Consider the following 17,671-nt stretch of genomic DNA (forward strand, 5'->3'; position numbering starts at 1 on the left):
GCTAAATGTAAGATATAGAGTTAGCTTACTATTAACTACAGACCCTACTGAATATTCCCAACCCCACTTTTACCTCGGCACATAGAATCAATTGATTTTTTTTTACGTATAAGCCCATATGTAACTCATACATGTATACAGTGTATTCCGTTGTGGCCAATGGAATGGATGGAGTAGAAAGTGCTGCTGGGTATTTAGATCTCAGTCCCCCAAGAAATAACAGACCCTATGTTGCAGGAATTATATTCCTCTATGTTTTAACACCCAATTAAAATTAAACACTCTGTCAATTCATAAGGATTTGTATGAACCTTATTTTATAAAAATGGACAGAGCCCAGTCTTAAAGTCAAACAGCAGCTTTTATTCATGAGAGTACTGCTCCTTACACATTTGATCACAGGTTATAAACTTAAAATGAGGTCATTAGTTCCAGTACCAACCCGTGCCATCTCCGTTCTAGTACAAAGGCTGTATGGTTCTCACATCGTCTCGCCCTATTAAGATAATATACGACCGAGCCAAGGACATGCTTGTGAAGATAAGCCTTCTAGCCAGACTGGCGATATAGTTCATTCATTTCTACCAAGGAACAGACAGTCATTGTTCTAATTCTAGATTATATTTACACACATTATTTGTATTTTTTTATTTTACCTTTATTTAACCAGGCAAGTCAGTTAAGAACAAATTCTTATTTTCAATGACGGCCTGGGAACAGTGGGTTAACTGCCTGTTCAGGGGCAGAACGACAGATTTGTACCTTGTCAGCTCGGGGGTTTGAACTCGCAACCTTCCAGTTACTAGTCCAACGCTCTAACCACTAGGCTTCCCTGCCGCCACAGTACTAGGATTAAAAAGAAAATTCATACATATACAGTAACATAATAGTATTCTGATTAGTACATATACAGTAACATAATAGTATTCTGATTAGTCAGTCCTGATTGAAATGTATATATAATTAGTCATCATTGATAAAAATTCCCTTAACACTCTACTGATTCTGCAGAATCTACTGAGTATTTCCATCCCCATTTTTACCTTGGCGCATAGTTTCTCTCTACAGCCCAATATTGTGGACATATCAGTCTGAAAATTGTATTCTTTGATAGTGGTCTTAAGAAAGTTTTTTTGTAAAACATATTTCTAATTGTTTTCATAACTTCCTTGTTGCATTTGCTTATAAGCACACAAAAAAATGGACATTGCATAAAAATCCTCCTCGCAATGTTTTGAAATGCAGATCTTTATGTTGGAGGTTTACATTACAAAGTGATGTCATAATTTGTGCAGTTGACACAATACTAGTGGCGGCGATACCAAGAGGGAAGTTTTATTCGTATTCAGAAAGTGACAACATACATTTGAAAAAAAGCATGGTTTTCCAATCTCTCCAAAAGAATGTGGTGATCGATGGTATCAAAAGCAGCACTAAGGTCTAGGAGCACGAGGACAGATGCAGAGCCTCGGTCCGATGCCATTAAAATGTCATTTACCACCTTCACAAGTGCCATCTCAGTGCTATGATGGGGTCTAAAACCAGACTGAAGCATTTCGTATACATTGTTTGTCTTCTACGTTGTTTTCCTGGAAGGCAGGTTTGAGTTGCTGCGCAACAGCCTTCTCTAAAATTTTGAGAGGAATGGAAGATTCGATGTTCAAATGTTCATAAATGACCAGCATGGTCGAATAATAATTAGAACAGTTGAAACTGGAGCAGCAGCACAGTCAGGTGGACTGGGGACAGCCAGTCAGGAGTCACGGTATAGGCCAATAGTTATTTATATTTTCTGGGTCAAGGCTTGGCTTTTTCAAGAGAGGCTTTATTACTGCCACTTTTAGTGAGTTTGGTACACATCCAGTGGATAGAGAGCCGTTTATTATGTTCAACATAGGAGAGCCAAGCACAGGAAGCAGCTCTTTCAGTAGTTTAGTTGGAATAGGGTCCAGTATGCAGCTTGAAGGTTTAGAGGCCATTATTATTTTCATAATTGTGTCAAGAGATATAGTACTAAAACACTTGAGCGTCTCTCTTGATCCTAGGTCCTGGCAGAGTTGTGCAGACTCAGGACAACTGAGGTTTGGAGGAATACACAGGTTTAAAGAGGAGTCCGTAATTTGCTTTCTAATAATCATAATCTTTTCCTCAAAGAAGTTAATGAATTTATCACTGCTAAAGTGAAAGTCATCCTCTCTTGCATCTCTGTTTTGGGAATGCTTCTTTTTGTTAGCTTTGCGACAGTATCAAAAAGGAATTTCGGATTGTTCTTATTTTCCTGTCATTTGATTTGTCAGAGGACAAACCATGAATTTCGGATTGTTCTTATTTTTCAATTAAGTTGGAAAAATAGGATGATCGAGCAGCAGTAAGGGCTCTTCGATACTGCACGGTACCGTCTTTCCAAGCTAGTCGGAAGACTTCCAGTTTGGTGTGGCGCCATTTCCGTTCCAATTTTCTGCAAGCTTGCTTCAGAGCTCGGGTATTTTCTGTGTACCAGGGAGCTAGTTTCTTATGAGAAATGTTTTTAGTTTTTAGGGGTGCAACTGCATCGAGGGTATTGCGCAAGGTTAAATTGAGATCCTCAATTAGGTGGTTAACTGATTTTTGTCCTCTGGCGTCCTTGGGTAGGCAGAGGGAGTCTGGAAGGGCATCAAGGAATCTTTGTGTTGTCTGTGAATTTATAGCACGACTTTTGATGGTCCTTGGTTGGGGTCTGAGCAGATTATTTGTTGCAATTGCAAACGTAATAAAATGGTGGTCCGATAGTCCAGGATTATGAGGAAAAGCATTAAGATCCACAACATTTATTCCATGGGACAAAACTAGGTCCAGCGTATGACTGTGACAGTGAGTGGGTCCAGAGACATTTTGGACAAAACCCACTGAGTCGATGATGGCTCCGAAAGCATTTCGGAGTCGGTCTGTGGACTTTTCCATGTGAATATTAAAGTCACCAAAGATTAGAATATTATCTGCTATGACTACAAGGTCCGATAGGAATTCAGGGAACTCAGTGAGAAACGCTGTATATGGCCCAGGAGGCCTGTAAACAGTAGCTATAAAAAGTGATTGAGTAGGCTGCATAGATTTCATGACTAGAAGCTCAAAAGACGAAAAAATAATAATAATTGTAAATTGAAATTTGCTATCGTAAATGTTAGCAACACCTCCGCCTTTGCGGGATGCACGGGGGATATGGTCACTAGTGTAGCCAGGAGGTGAGGCCTAATTTAAAACAGTAAATTCATCAGGCTTAAGCCATGTTTCAGTCAGGCCAATCACATCAAGATTATGATCAGTGATTAGTTCATTGACTATAATTGCCTTTGAAGTAAGGGATCTAACATTAAGTAGCCCTATTTTGAGATGTGAGGTATCATGATCTCTTTCAGTAATGACAGGAATGGAGGTGGTCTTTATCCTAGTGAGATTGCTAAGGCGAACACCGCCATGTTTAGTTTTGCCCAACCTAGGTCGAGGCACAGACACGGTCTCAATGGTGATAGCTGAGCTGACTACACTGACTGTGCTAGTGGCAGACTCCACTATGCTGGCAGGCTGGCTAACAGCCTGCTGCCTGGCCTGCACCCTATTTCATTGTGGAGCAAGAGGAGTTAGAGCCCTGTCTATGTTGGTAGATAAGATGAGAGCATCCCTCCAGCTAGGATGGAGTCCGTCACTCCTCAGCAGGTCAGGCTTGGTCCTGTTTGTGAGTGAGTCCCAGAAAGAGGGCCAATTATCTACAAATTATATCAATCTCCCCTATGGATCTTGTTAAGGGACAATACAATTATCCTACCTAGACTAGCCCACAACACCACAATGCAATTAATAATTGCATTATTGTTTTCATGTGAGTACAGCATTCTAGCCGACTCTAGGCTGCAATAAAAATCTGCAACAAAAGCCCTGTGATTTGAATGCTTCATTTGTAAGTCGCTCTGGATAAGAGCGTCTGCTAAATGACTTAAAGGTAATGTAAATGTAGATTTGGATCAGTGGTGGGTCTACTCTCGACAGTTTATATATAAGACCTAGGAAAGGCAAAGTAGCAGACCAGTCCAGCTGTATTTTTACTACTGTCTGTTGCAGATGCATGTGGCCACATATGCTCCCGGCAGGCCCAGTTCCTCAGAAAAGCTTAACACGCACAGCCTCCTCTCCCTCGGCTGTTCCCCACGCACCTAGAACCTAAAGCTTAAATATAGCCTAAAATATTTATAATTTATCTTTCTAAATGTATATGTGGCATAAACACTACCAGTCACAATGTTTTAATCTGATTAGGCTACTTCAAAATGACCCTGTAGCCATGCGCACATTCATTCATCCAAGATACAATTCCAGCATCCTCAAAATGGCTTGACATTAACCAGGTTTCCTTCCAACCTTTTAATGTGAGTAGAGTATCTGCAACAAGTAAATTTGATGGAAACACAACTCTAGCGGGAAAATGCTCCAGACTTTCCCTTGGCTGGGAATTGTCAGCATTTGGCAGATTTGTTTTTAAAGCAGATAAATACAATTGTAGCAGGCCGAATTGTAGTGGCTGTCTATCACAGCCTACACCTTGAATTCTCGCTCCAGTACCATTCTCTCACGTCTTGCGCACACATGCGCCTGCTGCTGAGGAGAGAGAGAACAACAGAGGGGCCATGGAAAGAGGAAAAACAGTATGCTTATAGTGAAAAGCTTACAAGGGCAATTTAATATCAATTGTAATATTGTAGTGGACTAAGATGAAAAGAATGCAGGCTGCTACACAACTCCCCATTCAGGTAGGATACAATTTTGGAAGTAAAATGTATTTATAATAATGTGTTTTATTATTATTATTATTATTGTATATCATTGTTATTATTATAAGTCTATTTATTAATCGAAACCAGTTCTTTAAACATGTGAAACCTGTTTTGTTTAATTCTGTTGAGACGTTTTCATTGGCTAAATGAAATTAGATCTGTATTTTTAATTGTGTACTCAGTATTTAGTATAAGACTGATTCCGACAGACTGATTCTCAATTTAAGGTGAGGAAGAATGTTTCAGGCCTACCAGAGTTACTCCTATAATCTAACAATATTATGTTTATCTTAATACAAAATATTCTGATTAAAAAAATACGAATTAGCCTCTTTCTGTACATCTATATCTGTATAGCAGACACAGTAACCATCTAACATAAATACAAGCATGTCGGTGTCTTAGCATGCCGCGGGCATATCTCTTATCTCTCTCCCTGGGGCTAAGCCTAAGCTTTTTATTCTTTATAAAGGCCATATTTTTTATATATATATCAATATCATACAGTAGACACCTAAGCCTATAGGCCTATGTATGCAATGCCCTGATGCATTTAGTGTTCAAATCTCCAACAGCTGAACCGTGAGGTGGACAATCATTGCTTAAGGAAAGTAGCCTAAAAAGGAAAAAATAAAAATCTATAACGTTTTGCATATGCTACATATCAAAACACAAGCAATCGTGTTTTTCTAATTTGTTATAGGCTGTTTTTAAGGACACGTAAATGTGGATAATTTGGCCAATATCCCTAGTTTTTTTTTATGGTGCTGACTGCGCCAAGTAGGATTTGAATGCAAATGTATGGTACATTTAAATCTTCCCGGTCACGTTGCCCCGCGCCAAATCTTCGTAAAGGAAACCTTGAAATGTCCGTATTGTTTTTAGGCAGATTTTAGAATATTTGCATGAAAATGTGTTGCCAATTGGATGGAAACCTATAGACACCCAAAAGTCTCTGGCAAGTGCGCTATTTCAGCGTCACTTTGATTATGCCTGCACATCATGGTTCACCAGCAGCCCCAAACATCTAAAGAATATACTACAGACTAGGGTAGAATATTTTCCCGGTATTACAAATGTTCCATCCTGAGAATAATCACTTTTCTCCCGGGTAATCTGGTATATCCTGCCCAAACTGGAAGTGTAATTCTAAAGCGTATAAAGAATATTAACATGTATAGATTTGAGTAGAGCTTTGTTCGGCATGAAAATGAAAGTCTGATGTGACCGGAGCCTGATGAGCAATACATTAAATACATGTTATGAGCCCTACATTGAATACATTTTATGAGCCCAAGCAAGCCCACATGATTGTGGTGTTATCCAATACAAAGTAACAACATCGATCCAAAACTCTTACTCCAAAAATCAGAACTAGGCTGGAATTTACTAGATTCCACTACCACTTTACTTCTCTTATTTCCTTTTGCATTTGCCACTGGAATACAATTATTCTCCCTCTCATCTCCACTCAACACGCCATCTGATTCAAACAGAAAATCTGCTTCAGCCATTTTCTCTCTCCTGTATTCTCCCTTGCACGCAGTTTAGAGGGAACATTGGTCTAATCCTAACACCGGGTTTCCCAACCTCAGTCCTGGGGACCCCAAGGGGTGCACTACCTAGCTGATTCAAATAATGAACTAATCATCAAACTTTGACTATTTGAATCAGCTGTGTAGTACTAGGGCAAAAAAAAACAAATGTTTTTTGGGATCCCCAAGACCGATTCCTCATGGAACCTTGCACAATGGGCATCAACCTTGTAAGGGCAATTGAGCCTAGTCCGTCACTTATATATGAATAATTAACCTGCGGATTACCTATGACAGTGTTATGGAACTGAATAGGCTAGGCTACTTAGGGTCAATGGGCCTAGGCTACATGATCAGTGCATGCATGTAAGCCTAGCTGAACATAGGCTATAGTCATAGAAGGAAAGAAGAAATAGCTTTGGCCTATTCGTAGGCATATTCTGCATCTCTCTTTTCCCATTTATGGCTAGCTAGTAACATTTGCGGATTACATGACTTTTCTTGCTTTATTGTCTCTTGGTGCTGCAAAATTATATAGGCCCCAACTCCAGTTCCCTCTCGCCCATCTAGTGGAGACAGACTGCCCTCTAGTGACGAAATGTAGTAGACAACTATCGATTGCAGTCTGGTAGTGCGAGAAAGGTGCTCACATCAGGAGACCCCACATGTGGTACGCCTGATCACCGACAACGACGAGACAGTCTATAGGGAGGAGGTCAGAGACCTCGCACTGTGGTGCCAGTACAACAACCTCTCCCTCAAGGTGATCAAGACAAAGGAGATGATTATGGACTACAGGAAAAAGAGGCCCGAGCGCGCCCCCTTTCTCATCGACGGGGCTGTAGTGGAGCAGGTTGAGAGCTTCAAGGTCCTTGGTGTTCAAATCACCAACAAACTAACATGGTCCAAGCACACCAAGACAGTCGTGAAGAGGGCACGACAAAACCTATTCCCCCTCAGGAGACTGAAAAGATTTGGCATGGGTCCTCAGATCCTCAAAAGGTTATACAGCTGCACCATTGAGATCATCCTGACTGGTTGCATCACTGCCTGGTATGGTAACTGCTCGGCCTCCGACCGCAAGGTCGCTACAGAGGGTACTGCGTACGGCCCAGTACATCACTGGGCCAGGCTTCCTGCCATCCAGGACCTCTATACCAGGCGGTGTCAGAGGAATGCCCTAAAAATTGTCAAAGACTCCAGCCGCCCTGGTCATAGACTGTTCTCTCTGCTACCGCATGGCAAGCTGTACTGGAGCGCCACCCCCCCCTTAACCTGTATATAGTCTCGCTACTCTTTAATTTCTTGTTACTTTTATTTCTTATTCTTATTCATATTTTTAGGGACTCATAAGTAAACATTTCACTTTAAGGTTGTATTCGGTGCATGTGACTAATGCAATTTGATTTGATTTGACTGGTCTGATTGCGAGGACATTTTTAGCAAAGATTATCTATTATATTGAAAACATAGTCAGTGACCACTCTAACAATGGAAATGCATGTCCTCAAAGACGGAAGAGAGGCGAGAGGAGGCGAGATCAGGTGGCACCATTCTAGCAATGAGAGGGCAGATACGCATGTGAACAACAGGCACAACTCCGATATAAAGTAGTATTTTTTCAAAGTTGACAAAATGCAACATGCCTCCAATTATATCAGTGCATTCCTAACAACCGAACCATTCCAAAACTTAAATTAGATCGAATAAGCCTCATGTAGAAAATTAGCTATTACATGTTTGATTGAGTTTGACGCTCTCATTGACCTACATAAAAAAATGCCCAAACTTCGTGGTCTTATTTTCGTGGACAGGTTTTGGGCCGAGTAAACCCTCTCGCTTCGCCTCTCGCTTGCCTCTTACTCTCTGGTTTTAGCCAATGATGTGTAGGCCTATAAACGTTGGATGACTGACAGGGGGCGACGTATTAAAGCCACCACACAGCCATTTTGGTACTCCTCCCAAAGTAAAAAAATATTTTGTAATCTATATAAATGCATTAAGGTCTACTATCTATTCGTTTTTATTACGGACACCTTAATGCTTAGCCTACTTATACATTATATTAGGATATGTGAACTGAACATAAAAATATATATTTGCCTATAAAAATCTATTCCTTAGAGTATGTTTTTAGAGAGTAATAACGTTACTGTCCCCACAACAACAAAGAGGAACATGTACTTTTGAATTCCATTTATTTCTATGGAGGACTGCTACCAAAATGGCTGCCGGTGTCTTCAAAGCCTCTTATTGGCCAAATTATAACATCAGCAATTCAGGGTTTATCAGTGGAGGATGTTGAGGCGAGGACGGACTCATAATAATGGCTAAAACGGAGACAATGGAATGGCATCGAACACAAACCATGTGTTTGGCATCGAACGCAAACCATGTGTTTGATACCATTCGACTCATTCCGCTCCAGCCATTACCACGTGCCCTTACTCCCCAATTATGGTGCCTAAATGTAGGCTGTGTGAGTGAGTGAGTGAGAGAAAGAGAGAGTGAGAGAGAGAACGAGAGAACACACGCAGCCCGTGCCTGACCACAGAAAAGTATGTAAATGATCGATAAATAATAAGCTACAGTTCAAAGTCAGCTCCTGCCACCAAGTAATTACCCAGACTCCAGCTGACGAAAAGATAGTATGAAAAAAAAAACAGAATTTACTTCTGAGTAAAATCTATATTCATAAATGTACATTTTCAAAGAAGCCCAGATTTCAAGTCTTAATTTATGAATGTGTAGCCTAAGTTCCCTCAAGTTACATATGAACAAAAATAGTATTTGCGCTGTAGAATTGTATAATTAATTACATTTGATGTAGCCTACCGGTATCTTGAAATGTGATCTGTCATCTTCTATTTCTATTTATTTCATTTATGTTGGTTCATATTGTACATTTCCTTTACCTATTTATTTATCTTTTTTTTTCAAGAACAACAAAAACAAAATATATATATTTTAAAAAAATAGTTGCGGCGACCGTTTTCGTCAGACGGCTGCGGTTCGTGGGATCAAAAGGGTCGCAGAAGGCGTGGGAGTGTCGACATGGGTAGGGCGGGTCGGCGATCTTTGTTATTAGGGATGTGTATAATCCCGGCCTCAAAGACCATACGGAGATAATGGGCAGGCGGATAATGGAGTTAAAAGGGACCATTCTATGGGTTTGAGTCGCTATTCTTTGTGTCTGTTTAGCTCTGGTCATAATCATTCCTGTTCTCATCGTCGATTTAATCAGGCGTGATGGAGAACGGCCCAGTGAGCGACTGTAGGGCTCTTTGAGAGTCCGAGTCCTCGTGTGGACAAAACAAGTGTCAGATCCAATGTTCCCTCAAAAAAATTTGGGGCACTGAGCAAATTTCAGTTCGATAAAAAAAATTGAACGTTGTGAAAATTCTGTGCAACTTCCGGTGCGCGTTTACTATGAACACTGAGGCTGAAGCCTACCTGCTTTTAGTAAGGAAGGCTAGGAAGGCTACTGTGGCTATTTGATAACCGTGTAGGCCTATCAGTTGCCTACTATCAAAAACAATAGAGAAAATGCATGCCATAACATTTTAACAAGGAAATAGTCATTTAATTCAGCCAACAGTAATAGCCAATCCGGGGTGTTCAATGTCGACAATCCATTACACCTTTGAAAAAACGTGCAGGGTTTGACGTTAACCTGTTCATTCACTTGTCCGCCAGACTTAAGAGGTAACTAAACATGTTATTGTATATGTTTGATGCAAGAAACCATTTAATCAAATAAAATGCATTATTATTCCCTTAGAATTATTATTATTACCAGTGGCGATTTTAGCATGTAAATCTTGGTGGGGCAAACTCGGCATTTTTAGATGCATACCTACACAACACAACACAACACTAAACAATACATTAATTGCACTATAACGGTGACAAACGGTGCCCACAAACTGTTAATGCCTACATAAAGCTGTCCCAACAGCAGAGCTTTCCTTCAGCACCATGGAGGGAATCCTTACCACTGCTACACCTGGCTATCAGCAGAGCCTTGTCTGGCAGTGATAACAGTTCATTCAGCCTCATCTACTGCCTTTTTTAAAAACATAGCTGATATGGCTGACTTGCTTAAACAAATGTGGCTACTACTGACTCCTTGTGGATTTGTGTAAGTCGATAAGAACTACATTCTCCTTCAATAACAACAAAGGCCAAAAGGATACACAAACATGATTACATTTCTTTTCAGTAAATTCATAATGTTTATTCTTATATCATTACAACGTTGCTCTAAGTACAAGCAAACTAGCTGCAACGAGGTAGGCCTATTTGTTCAGCACTTTCAAAATGGACACCGACAGAAATTCAGATAGATGTTAATTCAGATAAATGCAGCAAAATGTTGAGGCCTTAACTTGACTCTTCTTTGATTAAGTCACCACATACACACAGAGAGAGAGAGAGAGAGAGAGAGAGAGAGAGAGAGAGAGAGAAACGGTTAGCCTAGCATTTGAAGTATTTTATAAGGCCCATGTGATCTAAAAAGGAAGGAAAATACAGTCATGAAGATTCACTTTTATATACAATATGCCGACGTCAGAGTGTATTGCGCAAACAAAACAACCCTCACAATATCAACTGGAATTACATGGGTCTATTACTGAACTTTTTGTTGAAAACAAATATTTTAATGGGAAAAGACAGGTAGGTCACTGGTAAACATGGTTACAGACCCAACAACATTATATAGTATCTCCTCCTTGTCAAGAAAAGCACATGTGCAAATTATAATACACAAAGTCAGCAAAACAATGACAACATTCCAACATTGCCTAAAATTATGAATAAGATACTGATGAGATATACCTATAGAAGCAGTAGGCTTATATCAATGTAGATGTGCAAACTATGGCACAAGGGAACGATGAGAAGATAAGAGGCAATCCTTAATTTCGATTAAGACATTAACTTTGTCGTGAGAGTCGGTCGTTCTCTGGATTTATGGTGCTTTCAAGACAACTGGGAACTTGGAAAAAACAAGGTCGAATCATGACGTCAGTGATTTTCAGGTCGGGCACATCTGCATTTTGGAGCTGCCTTACTCAAGAAAGCAAGAAAAATACAGTGTTTGTACGCGGCTTTATTTTGCAAACTGATATGTGACACGAATTAACGCTAAAATAAAATGCAAAACAGGCAACAAAACCGGTGGGGCTTATGATCTCAACACAGGAGTAATCTACTCGCTTGTGCCAGTCAATGCAATTGAATCCCACTCCGATGCGCTCTGCACAATCACCCCCCCCCCCACACACACACTAAGTCTGGCATAGTTCATTTTGTTTCAGTATGTTGCATTGAATGTGGCTAATATTATGTTGATTTGATCACAATTGACGTTGATAGTGTTAAATAAATGGGAGCTTTCCAAACTTCCCGGAGGCTCTGCATACCTTGCTGGAATGGTTCGACTAAGGGAGACGCCCGTATGTCTCCATACGGGTGAATGAGTGTGTGTGTATTTAAGAACTGGGATTGTTGTACAAGTCCCCACAAAATAAGCATAGACATTTGCTATTTTGATCTCAACTTTACCATTGAAAATGGAGACTCGGAGGTTCGCATCTGGTTCCATTGCCAACCCTGTTCAATTTCGGAACCAGCACTATGTAGCCCTCCTAGATGCGTGCGTTAAATCCGGTTCACTGTTCTCTGACCCAACCTTCACCCCGGACCAGAGCTCCATTGGTATGCCTACCGACCCAGACCCCAAAAAGGAGGTCAAGTGGCTGCGACCCAAGGTAGGCTACCGTCCTATCGATGTTTACATGAAAGTGAGTCAAAAAGCATGTCGAGGTCTACCGCACAGAATGTTTAACCTAATAAAAACTATTCTGTAGGAATGAGGTTTATGCAGTAGGCCTAATACATGATCACAGCATATTGGCTATATGCCTGGCCTTCCAATATTGTTCTCCTCTGACCATATTATATTTTAAAACTCAAGGAGTTTTGATAACAAAATAGTTCAGTTTGTGTAGCAACTGAAATGATTAACATTTTTATTTGACTGGAGTGATGTTAGCTGCATCTGATGGTCATGGTGCTTTCAAATCATGACATCAGTGATTTTCAGCTCGGAAAAGTCGGAGTTCTAGATTTTCCGACTTGGAATTCCGAGTTAGAAAACGGTTAAACACGACTTTTCCTAGTCAGATTTTTTTCCCCGAGTTCCCAATTGTCTTGAATACACTGCAGTCGGGAGATTTCCGTTTTCCGAGTTGTTTTGAACCCGGCATTAGTCTTTAGCGGAGGGTGAGAGCAGCAGAGTCCCTGATATCTCACCGCCCATTGCTCTCCTTCCTTTCCTCTGGTGAGACTGACCAGAGAGAGGGGACACCTTCTTCCACCTGATGGCGAAACTCACGTCACACTGCCTCGGCCTCATGCACAAATTCATGTTGTTCCCCAGAACAGAGGAAGTGAAATATTCCTTGAAATTAAAATAGACAGGACGAAATGATAATAAAACATTTGGCTACATTGCAGCTGCAGCGCCAGTGAATGTAGGGAGAAGCACGTTTTGTTTTAAAATAGTGTTACATGAAAAACGTTTTGACACTACTGAATAAACACGTACACGTGAACTCACTCAGCAGCTATTTGCTGTATTCTTTGACAGTCTCTCTCTGGTCATCGTTTTAAAAGTTATTACATCTCACATAGGCTAATATCAAACGTTGCGGTGGCCAGGGTTTGGGAGCTGTAGGCACAGTGATTTGTGCTATCTGATTGGCCAGCGCAATGGAGGCGCACTCGATTTAGCCACAGATCTCCCGGTCCGCCAGGGTGACGTTGTCCGGCCATGTCTTTTCAGACAAATGAAATGTTTCAAAATGGAACACTTTGCCTACCCAGTGCGCAGGGCTTTTGAATCAAGTGCATCTACCATCAACAGCGCAACAGGAATAACAAAAAAAGGCGCGGAAGCCTTTCTATAGGAATGTTTGGTTATTGAGTAGGAATACCTTGAAGATGGACCAGTCGCGATCGACATGTTGGTGACCACTGGTCTACATGATAGCCAGCCATGTGGTCACGCTCATAAACATAGCCTACCTGTATATTGCAAGAGTCCAGTTTCTTACTCATGATAGTCATGCTTATCTTACGGACATCTGCAGCCTATGTTCTAACTGTTATATTGATCTTATGCATTGAGTTTGATGAGGATATGAGTAGGTCTAGTTGTGTACAATTGGGATGTTGCTCTTGGACAGATGTAGGCTACACCTGTGCTGTAGGCTACACCCGAGCTGACTCACTGTCAGGTGTGGTCTAGTTCCGAGGAAGGTAGATTGATCTGATGGAGCATGTTCAGAGAAAAGGTAAACTGTAGTCTTGAACTCTGCCCCTTGTCTCTCTCTCTCTGCAGGAGATCAGTGCCAATGCTGTGTTTGTGGAGGACACGACGTGTACCACCGATATCTGCCAGGGCCAGCTGGGTAAGTCTGTGTGTGTGTATTTGATACATCATAGGATGGGGTATCATTTCAGTAACGAGTAGACAATTAACTCCAACTCACAGTTTTCCTGTATAACCAGATTGCCCTCACTTCTCCAAACCTATTCTCCTGGGAATGGGGTTGAGAGATCCTGGTTCTCTTCTCTGTATGGTTCAGTTTCTCAGTGATTCTGGAGGATCACTATCAATCACACTGAATATGTCACCCCTCCACATCGCCCCAGGGCCTCCGCTCCATTCACGGCACGTTGCCCAATGGCAGGGGGATCGGGGGTGACATTCGTGTTCCCACCTCCCAGTCTCCCAGTCCCAACCTCCTCAGAGTATCTGTGGATCTAAAGGGAGTTGGGACCCTGTGATCACACCCTCTTTCTCCCATAAAAATAACTCTGTGATTTTTTTGTGACCGCTTTTCATGTGATGCCCAGTCTGTTTTTGATTTGTGTGAAATGGTGAGAATGCTCATCTTGCTTTCTTGTTGCTTGGTTCATTTTGTCCTCAAGGTTTGTGTGATGAATCTGATGGCAATGTGGCATTCCTCGTGTGTGTGTGTGTGTGTGTGTGTGTGTGTGTGTGTGTGTGTGTGTGTGTGTGTGTGTGTGTGTGTGTGTGTGTGTGTGTGTGTGTGTGTGTGTGTGTGTGTGTGTGTGTGTGTGTGTGTGTGTGTGTGTGCATACGTGCGTCAATCATCAACATTTCTTTCCTCTACATGAATACACAGAGCAGCTGTTTACGGTTAGAGAGGAATGGGTCTGTGTGTGTACAGGCATGTTTGTGTGTGTGTGTGCATGTGGGTGTGTTTGTGAGGGAGAAAGTGTGAGTGTGAGAACGCTGCAGTGGCATATCTCCCACAAGCCCCAGGAAATGATTTGAAATGAAATATACATGTAGAATCAATTGAAATCAAATCAAACCTATACTGCTAGTTAACATGCATATTGCCTTTGACCTGTCTCTTTCTTTTTCTAATAGGTGACTGTTGGCTTCTGGCTGCCCTGTCCTGCCTTACCATGCACCCCAATCTCTTTGTTAAAGTGGTACCACCTAATCAGAGCCTGACAGAATCCTATGCTGGCATCTTCCACTTCATGGTAAGACGTGGGGGGGTTCATGAGCTTGCAGTGTACATGTGTTCCGCATACTCACTTTTTGTGAATGCATTGAGAATGTTCCTTACTATCTTATTAGAGTAGCATGTCTTGTAAAATAGCGAGAATAGTAAAAGCAGGGCTGAAGATTGCAATATGGTGGAAATAAAAAAAGAACAGAGGAGTGTGTTATGACAGAGAGTGTGTGTTATGACAGAGAGTGTGTGTTATGACAGAGAGTGTGTGTTAATAATAATAATATAATATAATATAATATAATAATAATAATAATATATGCCATTTAGCAGACGCTTTTATCCAAAGTGACTTACAGTCATGTGTGCATACATTCTACGTATGGGTGGTCCCGGGGATCGAACCCACTACCCTGGCGTTACAAGCGCCATGCTCTACCAACTGAGCTACAGAGAGACAGAGAGTGTGTGTGTTATGACAGAGAGTGTGTGTTATGACAGAGAGTGTGTGTTATGACAGAGAGTGTGTGTTATGACAGAGAGTGTGTGTTATGACAGAGAGTGTGTGTTATGACAGAGAGTGTGTGTTATGACAGAGAGTGTGTGTTATGACAGAGAGTGTGTATGACAGAGAGTGTGTGTTATGACAGAGAGTTATGACAGAGAGTGTGTGTTATGACAGAGAGTGTGTGTTATGACAGAGAGTGTGTGTTATGACAGAGAGTGTGTGTGTGTGTGTTATGACAGAGAGTGTGTGTTATGACAGAGAGTGTGTGTTATGACAGAGAGTGTGTGTTATGACAGAGAGTGTGTGTTATGACAGAGAGTGTGTGTTATGACAGAGAGTGTGTGTTATGACAGAGAGTGTGTGTTATGACAGAGAGTGTGTGTTATGACAGAGAGTGTGTGTTATGGGAGAAGGGTGGTGTAACTAGATCAGGATTTCCCAACTGGCAGCCTGTGGGACAAATCTGGTGAACACATTTTTTTAGATATATATTTTTTCATAGTTGGACATAAATGACTATAAAAACAACAGCAAATCAGCTCCAAGTGATTTTAATTTTGGAAATCTTCTCCAAAGTATTCCCACGCATAATAGATTAATAATGTGATCGTATACAAGCAAGGTTTGAAAACAAGGTTTGAAATGCTTATGTATTAGTCAAATACTATATCTGTTTGGGCTTATTGTGGTCAATTTGCAGTCTACAAATGATTTGTAATTATGTTCAGGCCCCCTGACCATGCGCGAAAAAAATCATCCCGAGGCAAAATCTAGTTGATGATCCCCTCCCCCCTCACCCTACCTCTTCACCAATGAGGGTGATCTTTAATTACCCCCCCACACACACACACAAACACACTCACACACACTCACGTTGTGCACACACCTCTAACCCATTCGCTCTCGTCTCTGCACACTTGCCCCTATCGTCATTATCATTTAATAATTTACTTTTGCCTCAAAGGCTTCTTCTCTGGACCAATTGTGTCAGGTTAAAGAGATTGATAATTAAAACATTGTCTCACGAAAAGCATTAAAACATCATAGAGGTCATGAGTTATGCCTTAGTGATTTTCTCTAATTGCTTTACCCCTGGGGGGGGTTCTAAGTTTACATACGGAATTGTTTTAAGATGGTTGTACTATGGATCATTTAGCTATTTGATTTAGAATTTTAGGACCCCTTTGTGACCGGTCGGCTCGATTCTGTCATATGTAGCAAAATTTGAAATTGTGTTTTTTTTTCACATTGGATAAAAGTAGAGGTTCAGAGATAGAAAATGGTATATCATACACTACAGTTGAGGTACAATATGGTAAAGTAATTCTGCTTTGAAAGTTGATAAACTTGTAACATCACTTTTGAGAAAATGTCCCTTGAATGTTTGGATACACCTACTGGAGAGCTCTTCTTTTTCTACACCCATTCACCATAGTTCACACCCTCTTAAACCTTAGCCCATCTCTTTAAGGACTCACATGTAAGGCCATGTACTAAACAACCAAAGATTTCAAGACTAAAGGTTGGTTTATACTACGGGTGTGTTCGTGAATTCAATCTGGAGTGCCAGAGTACACTCAGAGTACACTCAGAATGTTGTCAGGTTGTCCATTCGTAAACTCTCGGAGTGTTCCGAGTGCACACCGGACGCTCTGGCCGAGGCGTAGAGTTGATCCGAGCGTTCAGACTTTTGAAAAAAAAAGAGAACACCACGGTGTTCGTGAGAATCTCCCCTTTCCATGGTGGGGTCACATTAGTTTGTAGGGCGCGGTTCGGACGCTATAGACGTTTTCGTGAGAAGACCGATTTCTGGGATGTCTCATGGTCTGACAAAACATCACTCTAGCTCTGCCACCTTTCACCTCAGATGTGGAAGTGCGACATCGGCAGATGCGTTGGATTGAGTCTCAGCCAATGCAAAAAAATCACTAGCTTAAATTGACGGATTTTGATGGGGATTTTTAAAATTATGTTACTTAGATTGATTGTTAATTGTTAATATTTTCTCAGGTGACTTGGCCCTCTCAGTGAAGTATGTGTGGCATGACTTAACGCATTGGTTGGAGAAAAAGGGATACATATGAGTAGACCTGGAGGGGTTATGTTGGGAGTGTAGTACAGACTTGTAGGTAACTACTACCCTGACACACACACACACACACACACACACACACACACACACACACACACACACACACACACACACACACACACACACACACACACACACACACACACACACACACACACACACACACACAC

General features: G+C 41.2%; 1 protein-coding gene across 5 annotated transcripts in view; it reads left to right on the top strand.

Annotated features, from left to right (window-relative positions):
- The first annotated feature begins 4,637 nt into the window (after window positions 1-4,637).
- The window catches only part of LOC118397112 (calpain-9-like), a 68,942-nt gene continuing 55,908 nt past the window's right edge, over window positions 4,638-17,671 (top strand). For 2 of the 5 annotated variants that reach the window (XR_008067678.1, XM_052467224.1), the window contains exons 1-3: window positions 11,768-12,114; window positions 13,749-13,818; window positions 14,811-14,929. Coding sequence is in view for 4 of the 5 variants with exons in the window: in XM_052467224.1 (XP_052323184.1) it covers window positions 11,917-12,114; window positions 13,749-13,818; window positions 14,811-14,929 (387 nt within the window). In the remaining variant the exon portion in view is untranslated. Of the gene's footprint in view, window positions 4,782-11,764; window positions 12,115-13,309; window positions 13,332-13,748; window positions 13,819-14,810; window positions 14,930-17,671 lie in introns of those variants that run through there. The other 3 variants (XM_052467223.1, XM_052467222.1, XM_052467225.1) reach the window with 3 other exon arrangements.

The sequence above is a fragment of the Oncorhynchus keta genome, chromosome 18 (assembly GCF_023373465.1).
Source record: "Oncorhynchus keta strain PuntledgeMale-10-30-2019 chromosome 18, Oket_V2, whole genome shotgun sequence".
Classification (NCBI taxonomy): domain Eukaryota; kingdom Metazoa; phylum Chordata; class Actinopteri; order Salmoniformes; family Salmonidae; genus Oncorhynchus; species Oncorhynchus keta.